The sequence below is a fragment of the Culex pipiens genome, chromosome 1 (genome assembly GCF_016801865.2).
Source record: "Culex pipiens pallens isolate TS chromosome 1, TS_CPP_V2, whole genome shotgun sequence".
In the NCBI taxonomy this organism is placed as follows: Eukaryota; Metazoa; Arthropoda; class Insecta; order Diptera; family Culicidae; genus Culex; species Culex pipiens.
Genome location: NC_068937.1, coordinates 84,331,645 through 84,351,417, shown reverse-complemented (window position 1 = coordinate 84,351,417; position 19,773 = coordinate 84,331,645). Strand labels below are relative to the sequence as shown.

Below are 19,773 nucleotides of genomic sequence, written 5' to 3'. Positions count from 1 at the left end.
TGGACATTATCGTGGCCGCTGACGCTTCGCAAACCGGAATCGGCGCCACAATCCGACATCGTTTCCCTGACGGTTCGGAGAAGATAGTCCAGCACGCCTCAAGATCGTTGACACCGGCGGAGCAAGCGTACGGGCAGATCGACAAGGAAGCTCTGGCGCTCGTCTACGCTGTCACGAAGTTTCACCGGATGCTGCTGGGACGACGGTTCGTTCTGGAGACAGACCACCAGCCTCTGCTCCGCATCTTCGGGTCACACAAGGGGATTCCGACGCACACGTCCAACCGACTGCAACGACTGGGACTCGTTCTGCTGTGCTACAACTTTGGCATCGACTACGTCTCCACGGCGAACTTCGGGTACGCGGATGTACTCTCCAGACTCATCGATTCGGCGGCCAAGCCGGAGGAGGAGTACGTTATCGCCGCTCTGTACCTCGAGGACGACATGTCGGCGGTCTTGGAAGACTCCGTTGGCAACACACCTGTCACTTCCAAGATGATCGCCGCTGCTACCACCCGGGACAAGGTGCTCAAGAAAGTGGTCCAGTACTTGGAAGGTGAGTGGCCGGCCAGCGCAAGCGAAATCGACAACCTGGACGTGAAGGCGTTCTACCACCGGAAGGAGAGCCTGGCGCTGACTCAGGGCTGCATTCTTTTCGGCCAGCGAGTGGTGGTGCCGGAGACCTACCGAAAGCGGATCCTGCAACGCCTGCACCACGGTCACCCGGGCATGGTCCGGATGAAGAGTCTGGCTCGGAGTTTCGTCTACTGGCCGCACATCGACAAGCAGGTGGAGGACACGGTGAAGCAGTGCGCGGACTGTGCTGCAGCTGCCAAATCTCCCCCACACTCTCCACCAGAAGCTTGGCCAACACCAGCGGGACCATGGCAACGCATTCACATTGATTACGCGGGGCCGATCGATGGTCTCTACTTTCTCATCATCGTGGACGCTTTCTCGCGATGGCCTGAGATCTACCCGACGACGACCACGACCGCTAGGGCCACGATCCAGTTTCTTCGAAGCACGTTCGCACGCCTTGGCCTGCCGATGGTACTCGTGTCGGACAACGCTGCTCAGTTCACTTGCGACGAGTTTGAGTCCTACTGCAAAGCGAACGGAATCACCCACATCCTCACCGCGCCCTACCATCCGCAATCGAACGGGCAAGCGGAACGCTTTGTGGACACCGTCAAGCGAGGAATGAAGAAAATCAACAAGGGAGAGCCACTGCAGGAGACACTCGACGTGTTTTTGGCAACGTACAGGTCGACGCCGAGCGGAACAACCGAGCAGAAGTCACCAAGTGAACTGCTGTTTGGACGTCAAATGCGCACCACACTCGACCTACTGCGACCACCACCAACACCGGTTGCTGAGATGAAGACGACTGCTGAGAACGACCAGAGACGAGAATTTGCACCTGGCGACTTGGTGTATGCGAAGGTGCACAAGCGGAACGACTGGTACTGGGAGGTAGGAAAGGTCATCGAAAGGCTCGGCTCGGTGAACTACAACGTGTGGTTGGACGGCCAACGTTCGGGGCTGATCCGGTCGCATATCAACCAGCTTCGTCCACGGCACGAGTCAGCGGATTCGCCGGCGCGCGGTCGCGCTGTTAACCTTCCGCTGGACATTCTCCTGGGCGAGTTTGGTTTCGCTCAACCAATAACCGAGGACGTCACGCAAGCAGCTGTGGTGGAACCGGAAGGCGCGAACCAACCAGGAATCACCGAGCACAACGATGGACCGGAACCAGCTGTGATCCAACGGCCGATCCGGCGGGCTTCGACGGGAAGTATTCCGCCGAGTTGCGTTCCCGTGCCGACGACGACGATCACCAGGAGTGGACGCGAGGTTCGGCTGCCGCCGAGGTTCGATCACTACGTGATGTCTTAAAGAGGGAGATGCTATGGCAACACTGGCCATAGCGAGACGCCGCACCAACACTTTCAACGTTGTGCGGTTGGTACACCTTGCGAGGTGCGAGCTTTGTCTAAAGCGAGCAACGGAAACAGCAAGACACGTTTTGTAATCGCTCATCTTAAAAATTAGTTTTTAGACTTAAATAAAGTTTCTAATGTTAGTCGTAATTCGCGTACGTTATTTGCGAAAGACATAACACTTTGAATGAATAATAACAGTAGTCATGTTTAAGCATTCTTTGTTTTAAAATAATGATGAAGTTTAAAAAAAATTGGAACGCTATTTTAAGTTCAGTTATATTTAACTTTGTGTCATTTCTAGTTGAAACGAAGTATCAAAAACTATACGTTTGCCAATTTAAAAAATAACATGGAAGTTATAAGTATTGTTGAACTTTCGATTATTTTTTCAAAGATTTTTTATTTGTTGTTAAGTTTCTGTATTTACAAAAAATGCCTATGTTTTTTTTGCCTATGTTTGGATTTTTTTTTAAATCCACTGAGATTTTTTTTCGGTGGTTAATATTGACTGTTCTTATAGAAAGTTTTTTGTGTGAAATCATTCTTTAGATAAGAAATGCCTATTATTTGAGCATTCTGGAAAAGTCTGAAAAAAAAAGTCGGGAATTTGAAAATGAAATTTGAGTGGTCACCTTGATTAAATACAAAAAAGTTGGTTTTCCCATACTAAATCCCATACAAAATTGAATCGCTTTGCGCAAAGTGTGGGCTGAACCAATCGCTCCCAAATTTTGGGGGGTTGTTCAGGGACCCAAAAGGGACCGAAAAAACTTTGTTCTGAAAAATCGATCATGTCGAGCCACAAAAATTATAAGTTACATTATCTCTAAGGAAAACACAATCAATTTTATTTTATTTGCAAGAAAATTCATTCATTTTAATCAAAAAGTTGTACAAAAATGGCTTAAAGTAAAAAATCTGGCAAAATCTGTCAATATCTGGCACAGAGAAGGGCGAATCTTTATTCTGGCAGACACTTGAAAAATCTGGCATTCCCAGATTTATCTGGCAACCTGGCAACCCTGGTCCAGCGCGCGGTCCGATAGATCCACAAAGGCAGACAAAATAAAGAAAAAAAGAAGAAAAGCTGTCAATTGATTATCTCTGCAACAAAAATATCCGAGAGTATAGCGGCTGTCACTATAGCTTGTGAGATCTCTTCTTGTGTCTCGTAATTCCCAGCGATATCATTCTCTCTCTATCACTCCTCCCCTTTTCCTCGACTATGCGCTCTCACCATTGAGTCTTTCAATCTCTCCGAAAACTGCAATGAGAGAACGCGAGATGGCTATTAGAAGCCGACCACGCATGACGTCCCATAAAACTGCGCTTGCAGAAATTGGTTTTGTGCCGGCTTTTATGGTTAAACGCTGTGAGGGTTGGATAATCGTGCAAGCGGGAATGAGAGAGAAAAGGAAAATGTCAATCGCGAGTGTGTAAACACGAAAACGTGTTCGGCTATGTTCGGCACTGAGAGTTTCAACAAGGAGAGAAAAGCAGTTCTATCACGGACGAACGGACATGACACGAGCATTTGAATTTTGAAGCGGGTCTTCTTGTTTTTTTTTCTTATTCATTTTTCTGCTTGCCTTCACAGCGCGAACGGGTCAACACGAGAACAACGCTTGTGCAGCTGAAACCAGTTACCACACAGGGGCAGTCACCCCGGCACCGACGCAAAGTGTCGGTGCCGGGGTGACTGCCCCTGTGAGTTGAACCTGCGCAGTCATTTGTGTCAATTTTTGTAGCTCAGTGTAATGGGTACGCTACGAATAACAATTTAGCGTTTCTCTAAAAATCGTGACGTAAACACCGTTGGGTTTTTCATCTAACCCAAACAATGTTGTAGCACCAGTTTTAAACAAAATGATCATAATGTTGAAAAGCAATTGCATTAATTCAAAACATCAAACTTTAGGGAAATCGCTCTGCTGATAAAAAAAACTTTGTGTCGCCAACATCGATCAGTCGTCTAGGGGCAGAGTAGTAATGCTAAAACAACATCTGTAAAATTATCGCATTTTTTATACAGCAATCTTTAAACAAAAATAGCACACTGTCTTCGTTTTGCATTAGACTTAAATTTTTCAAGCTTAAAGTTTTCCATCAAAATGTTTAGTGCACATTGGAAGAAACAAAATATCTGCTTGTGTGTGATTAGGTGCAAGTATCGCCTATATATTTTTTAATTTAGCCAAAAAAAGGGTCCAAATTTGTTTGCTTTTAGTACAGCAGTGTACACTGAAAGGGGATTTTCCATTTATGTGCCGTCCTTGTTAAACATTTGCAATCGGCGCCCAATCAATGAGTGGTAGTAGGCGTGAGTTTAGAGAAACTCCAACTTTGCAATATTATGCTTCAGATCACAGCCAGCACCGGAAGCCTCGCTAAGTAGCGCATGCTGCGATGGGTGGTGCAACGGGCTAACGCTGCTAACGGATGCAAATGGGTGCTGGCCATGACCATGATGGCCACCGTGGTGGAGTAGCTTCTGTCTGCGATGGTAAATGCTTTTGTGATTATTGAGACTATTGAGTGTGCGGAAAACCTTGTGGCAAAGATTGCAGACGGCATTGTTCAGCGGCTGCAGGTGCTGCTGTTCCTTGTGTCGTTTGAGGGTGAGTTTTGTACTTAACAATTTACCGCAAACATCACACCGATGACAGGCCGTTAGCGGTAGCGGTAGACTCAACCGGTTCACTCCGCCACCGCCACCGATGACACCGGCATGATGGCTCACGTCCGATGGTGATGAAGGTCGTCCCGTGCCTGCCATACCTGCCATTTTTCACCACCCCCACGATCGATCGAGCGTCATCATCACAGAGAAGTTGGGGTTTGGTGAGGGGGGGAGGTGTGTATGTGCGTTCACGCGTGAGTGTGAGTCCCAACCATCCGCGTACCGCATTGTTTTTGAATGAGAAGAGTGCAATTGGTATCGCGTGTTCGAGCGATTCACAACGGATTGATAAGCAGCATCACCGGGAAAAGAAAAGAGAGACAATAGTGACTTACTATTTCTGTGTGGTTTTTTGTATTTTTTTTTGTTTTGTTTCTTCTAATTTCAGGCATATTTTAGTTACTTTTTAATTTTGATAAGCATTTTTTGTTTTTTTTTGGTCAAATCGAAACGAAAATCAAAACTTCTTTGTGTAGAAAAAAATGATAAATGTTATATTATATTTTCCATTTTTCAAATTATTCCTGCCAGCAAAAAAAACAACATGAATGACATAACACCTACGATATATTGATGAATTAAGTGTAAGCGGGGTAAGAGATATTATAAACACACGTCTCGATTCCATTGATAAAAACAGTTACCGATTTGGTGGGAGTGAGAGAGTGAGAGGTAAACTATCCGCTTAGTGTACTGATCATTTGAAAACACGACAAAGTAGGCTTGATCATTTGACGAACCAACCAACGAGAAACGATAGTAGAAATTCTTACAGCTTTGAGTATTTTTGACGTTCGCTTATCTCTTCCCGCTATTTTTTTTTGTAAGAGTAGTTTAACTGTTTCAGTTGCCCGGAGCAAAGCTAAAAGGGATAGATCACAAGCGGCCAAAAACTGTACAGCTATTGTTTGTGCGCGATTGGTTGTTGTTTTGAAAAAAGTAACATTTTTAATGTTCAAAGTTTGATTTCGTTTGTTAAGCCTGATTTGGTTTAGAAGTCACTAATGTCTCAATTTTTGTTTTCCAATTGTGCTTAATTTGATTGTGTCACGTTCCCCAGAAAACCATTCCCCCGAAAACCATTCCCCAGAAAACCGTTCCCCAGAAAACCATTCCCCAGAATGTACCATTTCCCAGAAAACAATTCCCCAGAATGTACCATTCCCCAGAAAACCATTCCCCAGAAAAGTTTTTTTCTCGAAAAATATTAGGAATTGATGCAAAGTAATTTCAAAGATAAGATTTTTTAGGAAATTCTTAGAAAATATAAAAATTGGACTTTATCCATGCAAAGAAATTTCCTTTCTTTTTTGACAAAAATTCTTGAGAAAATAACAGAAAATGTAAATTCGGCCTATGACTCGTTCTATTATTCTAAGATATTTTCCCTTCTTTTTCAGTCATTTGTATAACACATTTAGTTATACAAATGCCGAATAAATTGCAGTTTCTTTTTATTTTTTGTTTTTCCGTTGATGGTATTTTTATTTTGCAAAGAAGAAAAATGCCATTTTAAAATTAAAATTCAAGAAGATTAAAGAAGAAATTAAAATTAAAGAAGGGAAAACTCTCCTCCTCCCTTTTAAAGGTAGAATTCCACTTATGTCAGTCAGTAGAGTTTTCCCTTCTTTAAAGAAGGGAAAACTTTCTAGCCTTGTAATAACTGCTGACACAAGTTAACGTGATGATTATTGCACCCGGGCGTAATATTTCAATCTTCATTTCTCGCATCACGATCGAGATTTCTCGATCTAAATATTACGATCGTAAATTGTCCCAAAAAAAATGCAAAATTTAAAAAAAATCTAAAAAATTTAAATTTAAGAATTAAAATCAAAAATGAAAAGAAATTATTAAAATTTTGAAATTTAAAAAAAAACTAAAAAAACTAAACTGGAAATTTTGGAAATTTTAAAAATTTTGGAAATTTTGGAAATATTGGAAATTTTAAAAATTTTGGAAATTTTGGAAATTTTGGAAATTTTAGAAATTTTGGAAATTTTGAAAATTTGGAAAATTTTGGAAATTTTGGAAATTTTGGAAATTTTGGAAATTTTAGAAATTTTGGAAATTTTGGAAATTTTGGAAATTTTGGAAATTTTGGAAATTTTGGAAATTTTGGAAATTTTAAAAATTTTGAAAATTTTGGAAATCTTGGAAATTTTGGAAATTTTGGAAATTTTGGAAATAATAATAACCACGATAAATATTTCTGGGGAACGGTACATTCTGGGGATTAGTTTACTGGGGAATAGTACATTCTGGGGAATGGTTTTCTGGGGAACGGTTCATTCTGGGGAATGGATTTCTGGGGAATGGTATTCGGGGGAATGGTTTTCTGGGGAACGTGACACAATCGCTTAATTTGTCTAGGAAATTTTGTGGTTTGGTCATAAGAGTAATTTAGAATTTGCCTAATATAACGCGTTTGCTGTTTTTTTTTCTAAACGTATACTATATAATGCATTGTATTCTATTAAAACTACTACATATTTGTTTTCAAACGAACGATTCGGATCATGCTTGATTGATATTAATGTACTTTAGTTGTAAGCGTAATTTCTAAAAAAAAACCAACAAATACATGTAGCTACTAAGAATTGTTTGTTCACGGCATTTGGTCAAATGACGACAAATGATGGATTCTGGTTTTAATTTGATTTTTTGTTTTATAATATGAGCAATCGCAATAAAAATAATATTTGTGTATATATATAAAAAAAAACAATAACATTTAAGCGTTACTATGCTATATCTGTGTGATGCAAGGCGTGTTGGAAGAACTGGATTGTTTTAAGTTGTGGTGTGATGGTTTAGGGAAAAATACTGATGTTTCTGATCCACGGCACTAGTCATGCTGGCGATAGTCGATTGCTGTTGTTGTTGTTGTTGTTGTTGTTGCTGCTGTTGGGACACCACATTTGGGCCAGCAGAATTAGGTGACATGCCAATAGGTTCCTCTTTCGGTGGCTTCATGTTCCTGTGGTAGATACTTTTGTGGTTTCTTAAGCTATTCAACGAGCTGTACACCCGCTTGCAAATGTTACAAATGGGCTCTTTTGTTGGCCGCATGTGGACATTCTGAATGTGGCGTTTAAGACGCGTCAGCGACGACAGGTTCTTATTGCACGGATCGCACCGAAAGTCCTCGCCTGGTTGGTTCAGCGATATCGCGGAATGAAGCATCGGGTTGGTGTTGGCCATTGATGTTGGTGGTAGAAGTGAGGAGCACGACGAAGGAGGTGCATTGTAGAAGTTGGTCGGTTTTTCGTTGTATTTTGGGTTCGTCGTCAGTCGACCTGACGACAGAAGAAGTCATAAAAGACGACGCATATTAGCCCAAAATTACTTCAAAGTATCTAGATTGTGAGTTACTTTCAATTTGTTTCTAACAAATAAAATCACATCCTTCACCAATTGTGAACTTTACATTTGATTCTGAATATCAAAATTTAATATATTTTTTACAGCCTGCATTGCGTTAAAAATTCTACAAAAACTATTATAAAAAAATCTAAAATCTGTAAAACGATTCCAATCCCTTCAACCATTAGTAAATTAAATAAACCTGAAATTATAAGTATAAAGCGGTTGCTCGTTTTGTCCCTAATCAAACATTTCTTTTTTACTTAACTACAATTTAGATATGCTTGTGCCTCCATCCATTGATATATTTTGTTTTGCAAGCTTTTTTCGTAATCAATCAAAAAAATTAGAGCAATGTATGGAGGCACACTCTCGTTAAGCCTACACGATTGAATCTCCATTTCCAATTTCCGCATGATTTTGCCTTTTTAATTATATATACAGATTCCACGTTACTTATTCTTATCGCCAATTATGTTTAGGTATGTATGTACAAGATTTTGGGAGTCTTTGTTGCTTGTGCAATGGCGTCGCCGTTCAATTATTAGTTTTAATTTTCCACGAGATTCCAGATTTGTTAAGTGAGATTATTTGAGATTATTGTAATGCATAATTTGGAAAAATAATCAAACATTCTATCACTAACAAAATCGATTTTGTAGGTTTTGTTCAGTTTTTTGTTTCTCAATAAAGTATGAATAATTTTGCTTTCCACACTCGAATTAGTATCAACCAGTTTTTTGTTACGAATTTTGTAATTAGGGTTCACATTGAATTCTTTTTTTTTGCAAAAAGCTGCGTGCGCGTTTGCATTTGTGTGTAAGGTTACCACGATATAAGAAAGAAAAAAAAAACATAAAACACAATGACATCTCATTCGTTCATATTTACCAATTGGGCAATTGCTAGACTTGAACATTATTAATTAAATGCAGCAATTAATAAATGAAAACAAAATTAAAACACATATAGTTTTTGTAGTACATATTAATATTCATGAGTAAAACACACAAACACGACGTTTAATAATGAACACGACCATAACACGAAATATCAGGAATTCCAAAGAACAATTATACAATACTCAAAAACACTGATCGTAAATAAAGAGAAACGAATGTAGCACACAAATGAAAACAATGAGCGAATAAATTAAAATATTACGAAACAGAAATTTGAACGATATGGGCTGATTTTGATTGATATTGGTTTGTCTTCTTTTTTTTAAGGGGAGAGTTTTGAATCACGGATTGAGAAATCATAGAGAAGCCGTTAGTAGTTAGAAAATGAATAGAACAGTTAGTTGGGATGTTAGTGAGAATTTTGAATAGTTTCGGACGCGAAATTTTGTTACCTCACGATTTTTAAGATTGAAAATGAAAAGTGTTTTTTTTGTGAGGAAAATAAATTTCGAAAAATAAAACTAGTAATGTTGAGACCATTCTATCGTTAAGGACTGTTGAGAGAAGGGGTAAACAAAAAACCTTTCACCGATATTTAACACTATTAAAATATTTAATTTCGCCTATTTCACATTGATAGTTACAAGGACGTCTTTTAACCGTCAACCATCTTAAACTATTGTTTACCGGCGTTAAAATAGTTGAAAATTGTAATATGTACACAAATTAGGTAACAAATCGTCATTTTATCATTTAGTTTTGTTTATAAACACTTCACCTTGCCTTCACTTGGTAGTCGTATTAGTTTTAATCATTGAAGAAAATATGGAAAAATGGTAACTGAACTGGTTTCTTTGTTTTTTTTGTATAGTTTTTTATTTATTAAAAAAGAGACGAAGAAAATTGAAATCAGAAAATGGAAGTGAGCTGAAGCGAGGTTTTAATGGTAATGTAAATCCATATTTTCTTAGCTGATTTTTATTTTTTAAACTAACATTGACGCATGTCTGTTTGATTAACTGTTATCGGTATTAGTTTTATGTTTGGATTTGAAATTGGAAAATGGAAAATATATATTTTTTTGGGCTCATTATGTTTTGTTTTGGTAAATAAATCAACAGGTAAATAAATATGTGAGAGATAGAATCCACAATCAAATAGTGAAATCAATAAATCACAAGTACGGACTTACCTTGCGGTGAACCAGCAAGTTCTGCAGCTTGTAGCGCTTGTGAGTTGAAACCTAAAGGACGCAACAACAGAGCGATTAGTATGAAATGAGAAAAAGAGATTTTCAGCAGAGATAACAGACGCACAAGAATATCCTCAAAATTTGTTTCTTGATTCAAATAGGTAGTGTAAACAATTAAGAGAAGCTCGGATGAAGATTGCATATTTGAACACAAGCCAGAATGTCTGTTATCTATGTCCATGGTAAAAGGGGCATTTTCAAATCTAACGATTGGTCATTTGTGCCATTTTCTAACCTGCAAGTGCAGCAGGATCAGCCGCCAAGGCAGCCATGGAGAAGTTGAATGACCCGGGCGGCGCAAACAACTTGCTATCTCCGGGCGAGATAAGGAACGGAGGCGCCGTGTGGGAATGTATGCTGCTATCCATGTCGTCCTCACGCGGGGAACTGCAACGGAGAATAATTTATAAATTACAAATTTTCACTTGAGATTAGGTGAGTTTACTTGATGGGTCCCTTCATGTCCACTGGGTGCTGCATGTCGTGCTGCTCATCAACGATCGAGTCGGAGCTGTTGTCATGTTCAACGTTACTGCACACCAGTTCCATCGGTTCCGACTTGACGTCGTCGTTGGAGCGCACGGACGGGGAGGGTGTGAGGCTTTCCTTGTCAGTGTTGGAGCCCATACTGCCCCCTCCACCGCCGCCGCCACTGCCCCCGTTCGTCGCTATGCTGCCGGTCATGTTTCCGCAGGATTGGTCACCACCCACATTGGAAATGTCCTTACTGTGGGCGTTCAGATTGTTGTTGTTGTTATTGTTGTTGTTGTTTAAATTGTTTGTGTTGTTGTTGATATTGATGCTGTTGTTGTTGTTGCCTGTAAGTATGCAATGATTTTTTGTTGTTGCATGAGAACATGACATCCTAAGCAAGTTTGATGGCTCAAAGTGACTTACCGTTGGGTGTTTTATTGCTATCATGCCGATGTTGCTCCTTAATGTGAGGGGATTGAGGAGCGCTGCTGTTTGTTTTCATGCTCGTTGAGAAGTCGGTCGCAGTTATTTGCGGCATGTGACTCACCACGTCTAGGTTGTTGTTATTGCCGAGAATGTTGTTGTCTGTCGACATTCGATGACGCTTCAGCGAAAGCTCATCGGACTGGTTGGAATTGTTGCGTTCGCGCCGGAGGGCGGCAGCGGCCGCAGCCCTTCTCAGCAGCTGATTTACCGTGGAACCACCGTGGGCTGCCGGACTGTGGTGCAGGCTGTTCAGGTGGGAGGCCGGAACTTGGACACCTTGCGCAAACAGTGCGTCCTCTACCAGCTTATCCGCGTAGCTGGGATGGTGGTGACCAACCGGCGTCCGGTTGCCAGAGCCAGTAGATGTTTGTACTTGTGCTAGCTGTAAATAGTAATCCGAACGTAAATGGTTTGTTTTGCTGAGCTTAGTACTGGTGAGTTCTAGATAAGATTGACATGGGACAATTTGAAATTAAATTGTTTGCCTTAATAATATTGTACGGCACTGTTTCCCAAACTACAGTGAGTCAAATATTTGTCCGTACCTCCCTGTACGGAAACTTTTTTTTATGAGAAAGTACATATAATTCGACTAAAGTACCAACTTTCATACTTCTATCAAAGCAGCAGAGTGTCTTCTTCAAGATCCTGTCATTGAATTCGAAATAAAAAATTCCGGCAAATATTTTTTTTTTAATTTAAGTGCTATCAGCTGAAATCAATTGAAAATGCATTCCCTTGCGTTTAGACTCATTTAACGGTGCACATCAACCAGAGCTTTTGCACCCAGATTTGTGTTACAGACATTTTAGTATCTTCATAACTACGGGTACTTTCGAAATATTTTTTTATTCATCCCCTAAAGTACTGTCCACCAAGTAATTTACAGCAAAATTTCATTAATTTTACAATCCCGTAGTTGCAGGATTGGGTTCGTAAGTTTGACAATTTTGGTATAAGAAGACAACAACTTCCTTCGTTGCTGTGCACCCTTAAGCGTGTTTGGGTTGATTAAAAAATCCATTGATTTTTTTTATTTTCAATTTTTATTATCGCAAAAATCATTGTTTTCTTCAAACCTTAAATTGTCCAGGTAGGTAGGATTTCCAAAAAAATGCCCATGTGGTTTATGGATTTGTCGGAGAATGACCCATGTACCCATTATTAATTGGGAAATAGCTTGTATAAAGGAACATTTTGTCTTTCCGTTGGGATCTTCATGTACTTTGATATTCAATGACGTCTTCTTAAACAAGTTTTCTATTGCAGTCGAGTAATAAATCAATCAAAAGTTTCGCAAACTCAATTGTTAAAATAGTGAACAAATTGGCAAATATGTTGGAATTAGGTTAAAGTCCTGCCAAAGAGAACCTTTTCAAGAAGTCACATAAAATAGCAGAACTGTGTGCAAACTTTAGTTTAGTAGAACACATGATTCGAAGGAGAGTCGACGATTTAAACCGAACAATCGATACTAACATTGTGTGTTTCGTCGGCTTGTTGTTGCGTCAGTCCGGACACTCTCAGCACCTCAGCCGTTTTCAAGAAGGAGCTGAGAGATCGCTGGTGCACGTTCACTTCGCCGTGGTAGATGAACTCGACCAGTGCGTGGAGATCTGTGAATGCCACATCCTGGAGTACGATCACTGGATGCTTGCAGGGTGTGCTCTGTGAAAAAGAGGGAGAGAGAAGATGAATAAGAAAAATTATTTCAAATTTCTTTCATTTATGGTTTTATTTTGCTTTCTTGCTGTCTGAGTACTGTCGAAAAGAAAGTTTGCATGACAATTGACGAACTGTTTGTGAGTCCTCCGTGCTATCCTTGAGTATGATAAATGTTGTGTCTATAACAAATATGCCCCTCCTCTCGCGTCATCTCGTTTACCGTTAACTCCTTTTGAGTGCAAACAAAGGGGGTGTTAATGAGATTTTACGTAAAGTCCGCGTCGTCGCCCAAACAATTTTAGGCAAACTTTCCTTTTCTTTCCCCGAGTCGCGTAAGTGTGGCCAAAGGAAACAACGACAAAAAAGTGCATCGGGGGTGCACCATCACACATAGGAGATTCAGATGCAACCGGGGCAGAGTAAATATTTCGGCGAAATCTCTCGCACTCCATGCATCACCACACCACCCTCCACGTGATGACGACGACGACGACGACGATGATGATGATGATGATGAAGTCTGAAATGCATTCATTGCTGCGGCACTGCAGCTTGGTTGAGTAACGTGGAATCTTATTTTAAGCACTTTGAAGGACACTTTCTCAAATTATTGTTTTTTTTTGCTTATTGGTTTGATTGCAGTTTACAGCATGTCCTACTTTCAAGTCAACTTTGGGTCTTGGGCTGAGTCGTTGCAGCGTTACGTCGTGTGTGTGTGTGTGTGTATGGGTGTATAGCAAAAGTATAGATGCAACGAGCAAAAAAAAAACAGATGCCTTTAAATAACACCAAGACACGGCGCAGCAAAGGGAAGCTTCCACATAGCTGTTGTTTTACTTTTTTTTTTCTTTTTTGGGGTGGTCGTTATACTGCCTTCAAATATCAAAAGGCAAAACGTGGCTTTTTGGCAAAATCAACGACAACGACGGCGACGACGAAAATGAACGCTTTCAAGATTTTCGGGTCGCGCAATAGCCTTTGCCTAAATAAACTGGTACTGCAACTGCATCTAAATGATTGCCCCGTTCACTCTTACTGCTGGGTGCACAATAGTGGTGATCGAAAATGCATTTGGGATTGACTGGAGCGATTTAAAAAAAGGTTTCGCCCAAAATGAAAAAAAAAATCAAATTACCAGGAACCGTGGTGTAGGGGTAAGCGTGATTGCCTTTCACCCAGTCGGCCTGGGTTCGATCCCAAAATGAAAGTTTAGGTTTATTTTATAGTAGGACCTAGTCGAGGAGGAAATAAAATAATCCAAATTTATAAAAGAATTAAACGTTTTTTGGAAAAACAAAAACATCGACTGCGTATATTTTTGGTACACGTTAATATGCTCTGAAAAATTGGCGATTATTTTTTAAACTTTTTAATGGAAACTTGCTTGCCACTTCCTGTTGAGCTATTTACCACTTTATTTCAGATTAAATGCATTTTATGTGCTGTCAAAGTTTGGTCAAAGTACTGATATGCCAACATTAGAGGCAAGAAGTACACAGAAAAAAAATCATGGTAATATTACATCTGGGAAGGGGTACATCTTTTATGTCAGAAAAAATGTGTAATTTTACCTCTGAAAATGTGTATTTTTACCACTTTTCTGGTGTAATGTCACTTTTTCAGTCTTAATTGAGGTAAAATTACATCATAAAAGGAGTAATATTCAACCTTCCAAAATTAAAGCTTCCAAATTTACACAATTTTTTTCTGTGTAATTAGATGTGGTTTTTTACTGTCAACTAACTTTTAAATCATTTGAAAATTTGTTGAAAACTACTTCATGAGGTTTTTTGAAGATTTTTTTTACCAAGCTCAGTATGGTTGCATAACTATCCGTTTGCAATGAAAAATAGTTTATAGCTTCAAAAATTTAGCCCTACAATTGAAAAGGTCATATGAAACTTTAAAATTCCGTTTCGACAGTGTCTGGACCAAAAAGCCTACACAGCAAAAATTTGGAAGGTAATTTTAGAAGGTTGAATATTACCTCATTCATGATGTAATTTCACTTCAATTTAGACTGAAAATGCGACATTACACCAGAATAGTGCTAAAATTACACATTTTCAGAGGTAAAATTACACATTTTTTCTGACATAAAAGATGTACCCCTTTCCAGATGTAATATTACCATGATTTTTTTTTCTGTGAAAGTCTGAAAATATTTTTATCGGATTCCTTGGAAAATTTTACGAAACATACTCAAAAATGGTAGGAGTTCATTAGCAACATTCCGAGAAAATAAAAACTTGGTTCGTAGTACTTTTTTTACTAAAACTGTGATAACTTTAAAATTTCAGCGATGACCTATACTTTTTTGGGTACAAAAATGTGCGTCTTTCAATTACAAAAAATATTCATCTATATCGGTTTCCTCTGTTATAACTACAATCAAAACAACTCTTCAAAATACGCACCTTCAACAGTTCCCGGAAGTAGGGACTGCACGCGGACAGGACGACGCGATGAGCCTTCAGGCTTCGCCCATCGCAGGCCAGCGTCACGTCGACAAAGTCTTCGTCGTCGCGTAAGTTTTCAAAAGCAGAGGTGATACTGCTTTGATAGTTGTTCCATCGCAGGCAAAAGTGCTGTGTGTCCACCATCGTGCAGGTTATTTTCCGAACCTCACCGTCACCGTCGGAATGCTTTCAGCTGTGCTGCAGTCCTACGCAGAGGAAGAGAAGGAATAAGTTGGATGTTAGTATTATTGAAATGTCAATGTACTTGGAATTACAAATAAATAAAATATTTATTGTTAGCTCCTAATTCATAATAACCAACAATTCGATAGTGGGTCAAACTTTGAAAACTCACAAAATTATTGATCTATTGAATAGGATTTTTGAGTTAAACTATTGCTCCCCCATTTTAGTTTGGCATCTTAAAATTACACGAAAATTAAGTATTTACAAACGGAATTGAAAAAAATGTTGAGCAACGCAGAAAAATGTAAACATATCAAAAGAACTAAAAAAAATAATTTTTCTATGAGTTTACCAGAAGTATTCACGAAATTTTGAAATCCCTTTAATCATCTTGGGTTTTTTCATAAGTCTCTATATAAAAACGCAAGGGAAGATTGTCCCAGACATAAAGCTAGGGGAAATTCTCGTATGTTTGGCAGGTTATGGACTCGCTCCTAACTCCATCCAATTTGCTGATTTTCACTATTTGAGCAACCGATTTTGTGAAACCGTTGATAGAACATTGCTTGCTCACTTCCGTTTGAGCTATTGATCACTCGATTTCAAAAAAGCTTATTATAAGCTGTAATTGAACGTCAAAGTGCTGATATGGCAACATTAGCTTGTTTTTTCAGATTTCTGGATCAAAGTACTACATGTTTTAATTTTTTCTGAGAGATCCCACGATTTTGAACCAAACTGCATCAATAACTCAAAAGTGATGAAAATGCATATGAAACATTTATGTGAACAGGGGCTGTATATGCATTGGAATTACGATCAGAGTTATTTTTATTTCGTTCAATACGCCTTTTATATTGCCGAGAAAACGTCAAAACGCTTTAACAAACCTAATTTGTCTCCATTTAAAATCATCTTAAAATTTACGAATTATCTTCAAAAAGGACTTGCAAAGAACGACAACCTTGAATTAACAAAAACGATAACAAAAACATTTTGTTTGGCTGGCCGTTCTGAGCATTGTCCCGAGATGTGGTTGAATTTGGTTGCCGAAGTCAAGAGTCATAATTACAAATGTTTACGATAGCCGGACCTGTATCACATAGGTAGAACTTGAGATTCAAAAAGAGGGATTTATACAGTGCTGCCTCTAGCGGTGGAGAGCTCCAACTTTTATAACAGATTTTATAATAGGTATAACCGAGGGGTTGATCAACAGCACGATTTTTTTCTCCAGCCTGAACAAATAACTCGAAACACAACTTTAAAACCCCTTGACTGATAGAAACTGGAATAAACTGTTATACACATAAAAGAAAACAAATTCGTAGCTGGCCATGCAAAAAACAATTTTCAAATGTTTACAAATTTCCGCCCATTTTCAGGAACCATTTTCGTTAACATTCCATTGCGTCCTAAAAGAAACGGATTTCGATAAAAAAAACATAATCCGAATAGAAATCAATGCTTGTCCGAATTGTGTGATCATTGCTTGTTCGAGAACCGGTGAAGCGCCAGTTGAAAGGATTGTTTTCCGGTGGTTGGGGATAGTTGGATCTGGTACGAGTTTTATTTGTATGATTCTTGTACGAAGAAGATAAAAGTTGAACCGAAATAAACATTTCGCTTAAAAGGTAGGTTAGTTATTGGAAAAAAATGTTTCAACGATACAATTTAAATGTGCCTCCAAGTGATCACTTCCGTTGTCTTACTTGATGCCACCAGGCCAAGTTTTTTCAACTTTCAATTTGGAATCTGGTTGGGATAGTTGTTTATAGAAGATGTTACACAAAACGCGGGGTGGCCAGTTAATCGGAAACACAATTTCACTAAATTTTTAGTTGATTGTTAAAAAGGTGCAATTCGTGATGAGCTTGTTTGTTTTGATTCGTTGCTACGAATGTCAGTGATAAGTGCAGTGCTACTGGGGACGCGCAGTCCTGTTTTTTTCGCGATAATTTTCGTCTCTTTTGTGTCGTTATCTGTGTGCATGGGGTGATTGGTCATTATAATTGGATAATGCCTTCATAAGTGCAGTGCTTCTGAGGACGCGCAGTCCTGTTTTTTCGCGATAATTTTCGTCTCTTTTGTGTCGTTATTTGTGTGCATGGGGTGATTGGTCATTATAATTGGATAATGCCTTCATAAGTGCAGTGCTTCTGAGGACGCGCAGTCCTGTTTTTTCGCGATAATTTTCGTCTCTTTTGTGTCGTTATTTGTGTGCATGGGGTGATTGGTCATTATAATTGGATAATGCCTTCATAAGTGCAGTGCTTCTGAGGACGCGCAGTCCTGTTTTTTCGCGATAATTTTCGTCTCTTTTGTGTCGTTATTTGTGTGCATGGGGTGATTGGTCATAATAATTGAATAATACCTTCATAAGTGCAGTGCTTCTGGGGACGCGCAGTCCGGTTTTTTCGCGATAATTTTCGTCGTAAATGATCGTAAAAATTTATTCCAACTTTCAGTTTTAGTATTAACTCATCAAACTATCGATTTTATGAAGAGTAAAGCGTCATTTATTTACTATTTTTGAAATTTGCTCGCGTTATCTAAATTGTAAAAACAGTAAAATTATACTGATAAGCCCAGCCCATAGCACTACTGCTCGGCTGGCACGCGTTCGATAAAAATAAAACATTTTAAATAATCAATTATCTATCTTTCCGCAGCCGGCTGCCTAAGATTTAAAAATTTCAACCGATAAACAAAATGCTCATGGTCACATCACTGCCACTCGTGAATCCTGACCTCATACCCATCTACTAACCCCCTCAAAACTCATGTGATACTTTGTCGGAGAAGCAGTCGATTGGGCGGTCTCTATCACTCAAGTATCGGACTAACATTCCCATCCACTTCCCCGTGACCCTACCACTGGTCGTGGCCGGCGCCGGTATTGATCAGCATGATAGGGGCCTTTGAGAAGTTGCGAAGCGAGGAAAGATAGCACCCACTCATCTTCCACGGCTCGTGGATGTAACTTCTGGAGGTCCTGGTCAATAACGGAGTAGCAACTGCGGGTGGGCACCTATGCTTATGCTTTATGCTTATGCTTATGCTTATTCGTTGCTACGAATGTCAGTCTCACTGGTATACATTTTCTTTTATTAGATCGTAGTGTGCTGAGAAATCATCCAGGACAAATTTATCGTAGAACAGTTATGAACTGATCTCTCGTCACACTTTTTGAACAGGAATTTGTTCAGAGTTCCACGGATGTGCCTGTATGTATGTCAAACGCGTTCTTACCTGAAATCCCTTTGGTCAGTTGTCGATTTTACATCAATTTTTAGGGTGTGTCAAGGTTAAAACTTCTTTCATAGTGAAAAGTGACAACAACGCACGGAGTTTTTATCTATCGATTAAAATCAAATTGTGGGGATCGGTGAAGGTTAAATGTTGAGGTATTGCGAGCTGCACGGTGTTCTTAACTCAATTTGGCCCAAAATGCACTTGCGACAAGATAGCACGACAGTGACAAAATGTTCTTTAAATATAACTTCTTGTAGCCATAACTATCGATAGGGTTGTCAGATCTTCAATCTTTGAACTCGTTGGAAAGGTGTTTTGATTACCCATCCAACGGAAGGTTGCATGATGGATTCGGGCATCATTTTCATCAAAATATCTGAGATCCGACCTCAAATAATGTATAATAACGATAATCTAAAAAAATCCCATAGTAATTTCCATGTAGCCGGGACCGTGAGGTAAGCGGGATTGCCTCTCACCCAGTCGGCCTGGGTTCGATCCCAGACGGTCCCGGTGGCATTTTTCGAGACGAGATTTGTCTGATCACGCCTTCCGTCGGACGGGAAGTAAATGTTGGCCCCGGACTACTAGCTCAGTCCAGGTGTAGTAGTCGTCTCCCTGGGTCCTGTCTCGGTGGAGTCGCTGGTAGGCAGTTGGAATAACAATCCAAAGGTCGTCAGTTCGAATCCCGTGGTGGATGGAAGCTAAGGTGTAAAAAGAGGTTTGCAATTGCCTCAACAATCAAGCCTTCGGACACCTAGTTTCGAGTAGGAATCTCGCAATCGAGAACGCCAAGGCAATGCAGTAGAGCATATAATTAGATTTTTTTTTTAATTTCCATGTAAATTTCAACTCGCCGGGGACACGCCAATTCTCAACCAAATGCGCTGGTATTTGGCATGAGAGTCCCTATGGGTTTTCTTTACAAGGGGAACCTCGGTTTGCCGTAATCCTAGAATTTTTTTTATAACACTTTAGTGCTCATAGCTGATAGGGTTATCAGATCTTTCTTACAAAACCACTCTTATTACAATCTTCCGGACTTTACTCAAAATGGTTTATTTAGCATCACTTTTGAAGTACTTAACTAAACTTCATAA

The 19,773-nt window shown here is 39.6% G+C and overlaps 2 protein-coding genes across 4 annotated transcripts in view; both read right to left on the bottom strand.

Annotated features, from left to right (window-relative positions):
• LOC120424938 (broad-complex core protein isoforms 1/2/3/4/5) overlaps positions 1 to 19,773 on the bottom strand; it is a 137,097-nt gene that overhangs the window by 22,004 nt on the left and 95,320 nt on the right. For 2 of the 3 annotated variants that reach the window (XM_052706160.1, XM_052706162.1), the window contains exons 3-8: positions 15,191 to 15,438; positions 12,588 to 12,776; positions 11,046 to 11,490; positions 10,594 to 10,966; positions 10,384 to 10,535; positions 10,089 to 10,139 (exon numbers count right to left, since the gene is read on the bottom strand). In XM_052706160.1, coding sequence (XP_052562120.1) covers positions 10,089 to 10,139; positions 10,384 to 10,535; positions 10,594 to 10,966; positions 11,046 to 11,490; positions 12,588 to 12,776; positions 15,191 to 15,376 — 1,396 coding nt within the window. In that variant the 5' untranslated portion in view covers positions 15,377 to 15,438. Of the gene's footprint in view, positions 1 to 6,992; positions 7,781 to 10,088; positions 10,140 to 10,383; positions 10,536 to 10,593; positions 10,967 to 11,045; positions 11,491 to 12,587; positions 12,777 to 15,190; positions 15,439 to 19,773 lie in introns of those variants that run through there. The other variant, XM_052706161.1, reaches the window with a different exon arrangement.
• LOC120424940 (broad-complex core protein-like) lies at positions 3,459 to 5,663 on the bottom strand. The gene has a single exon (XM_039589246.1). The coding sequence runs from the start codon at positions 4,731 to 4,733 to the stop codon at positions 4,275 to 4,277; it is 459 nt and encodes a 152-aa protein (XP_039445180.1). The 5' UTR covers positions 4,734 to 5,663; the 3' UTR covers positions 3,459 to 4,274.

Bases quoted from the DNA above. Each gene is read 5' to 3' on its own strand.
- LOC120424940 (XM_039589246.1), bottom strand. From the start codon at position 4,733: ATGGCAGGTATGGCAGGCACGGGACGACCTTCATCACCATCGGACGTG.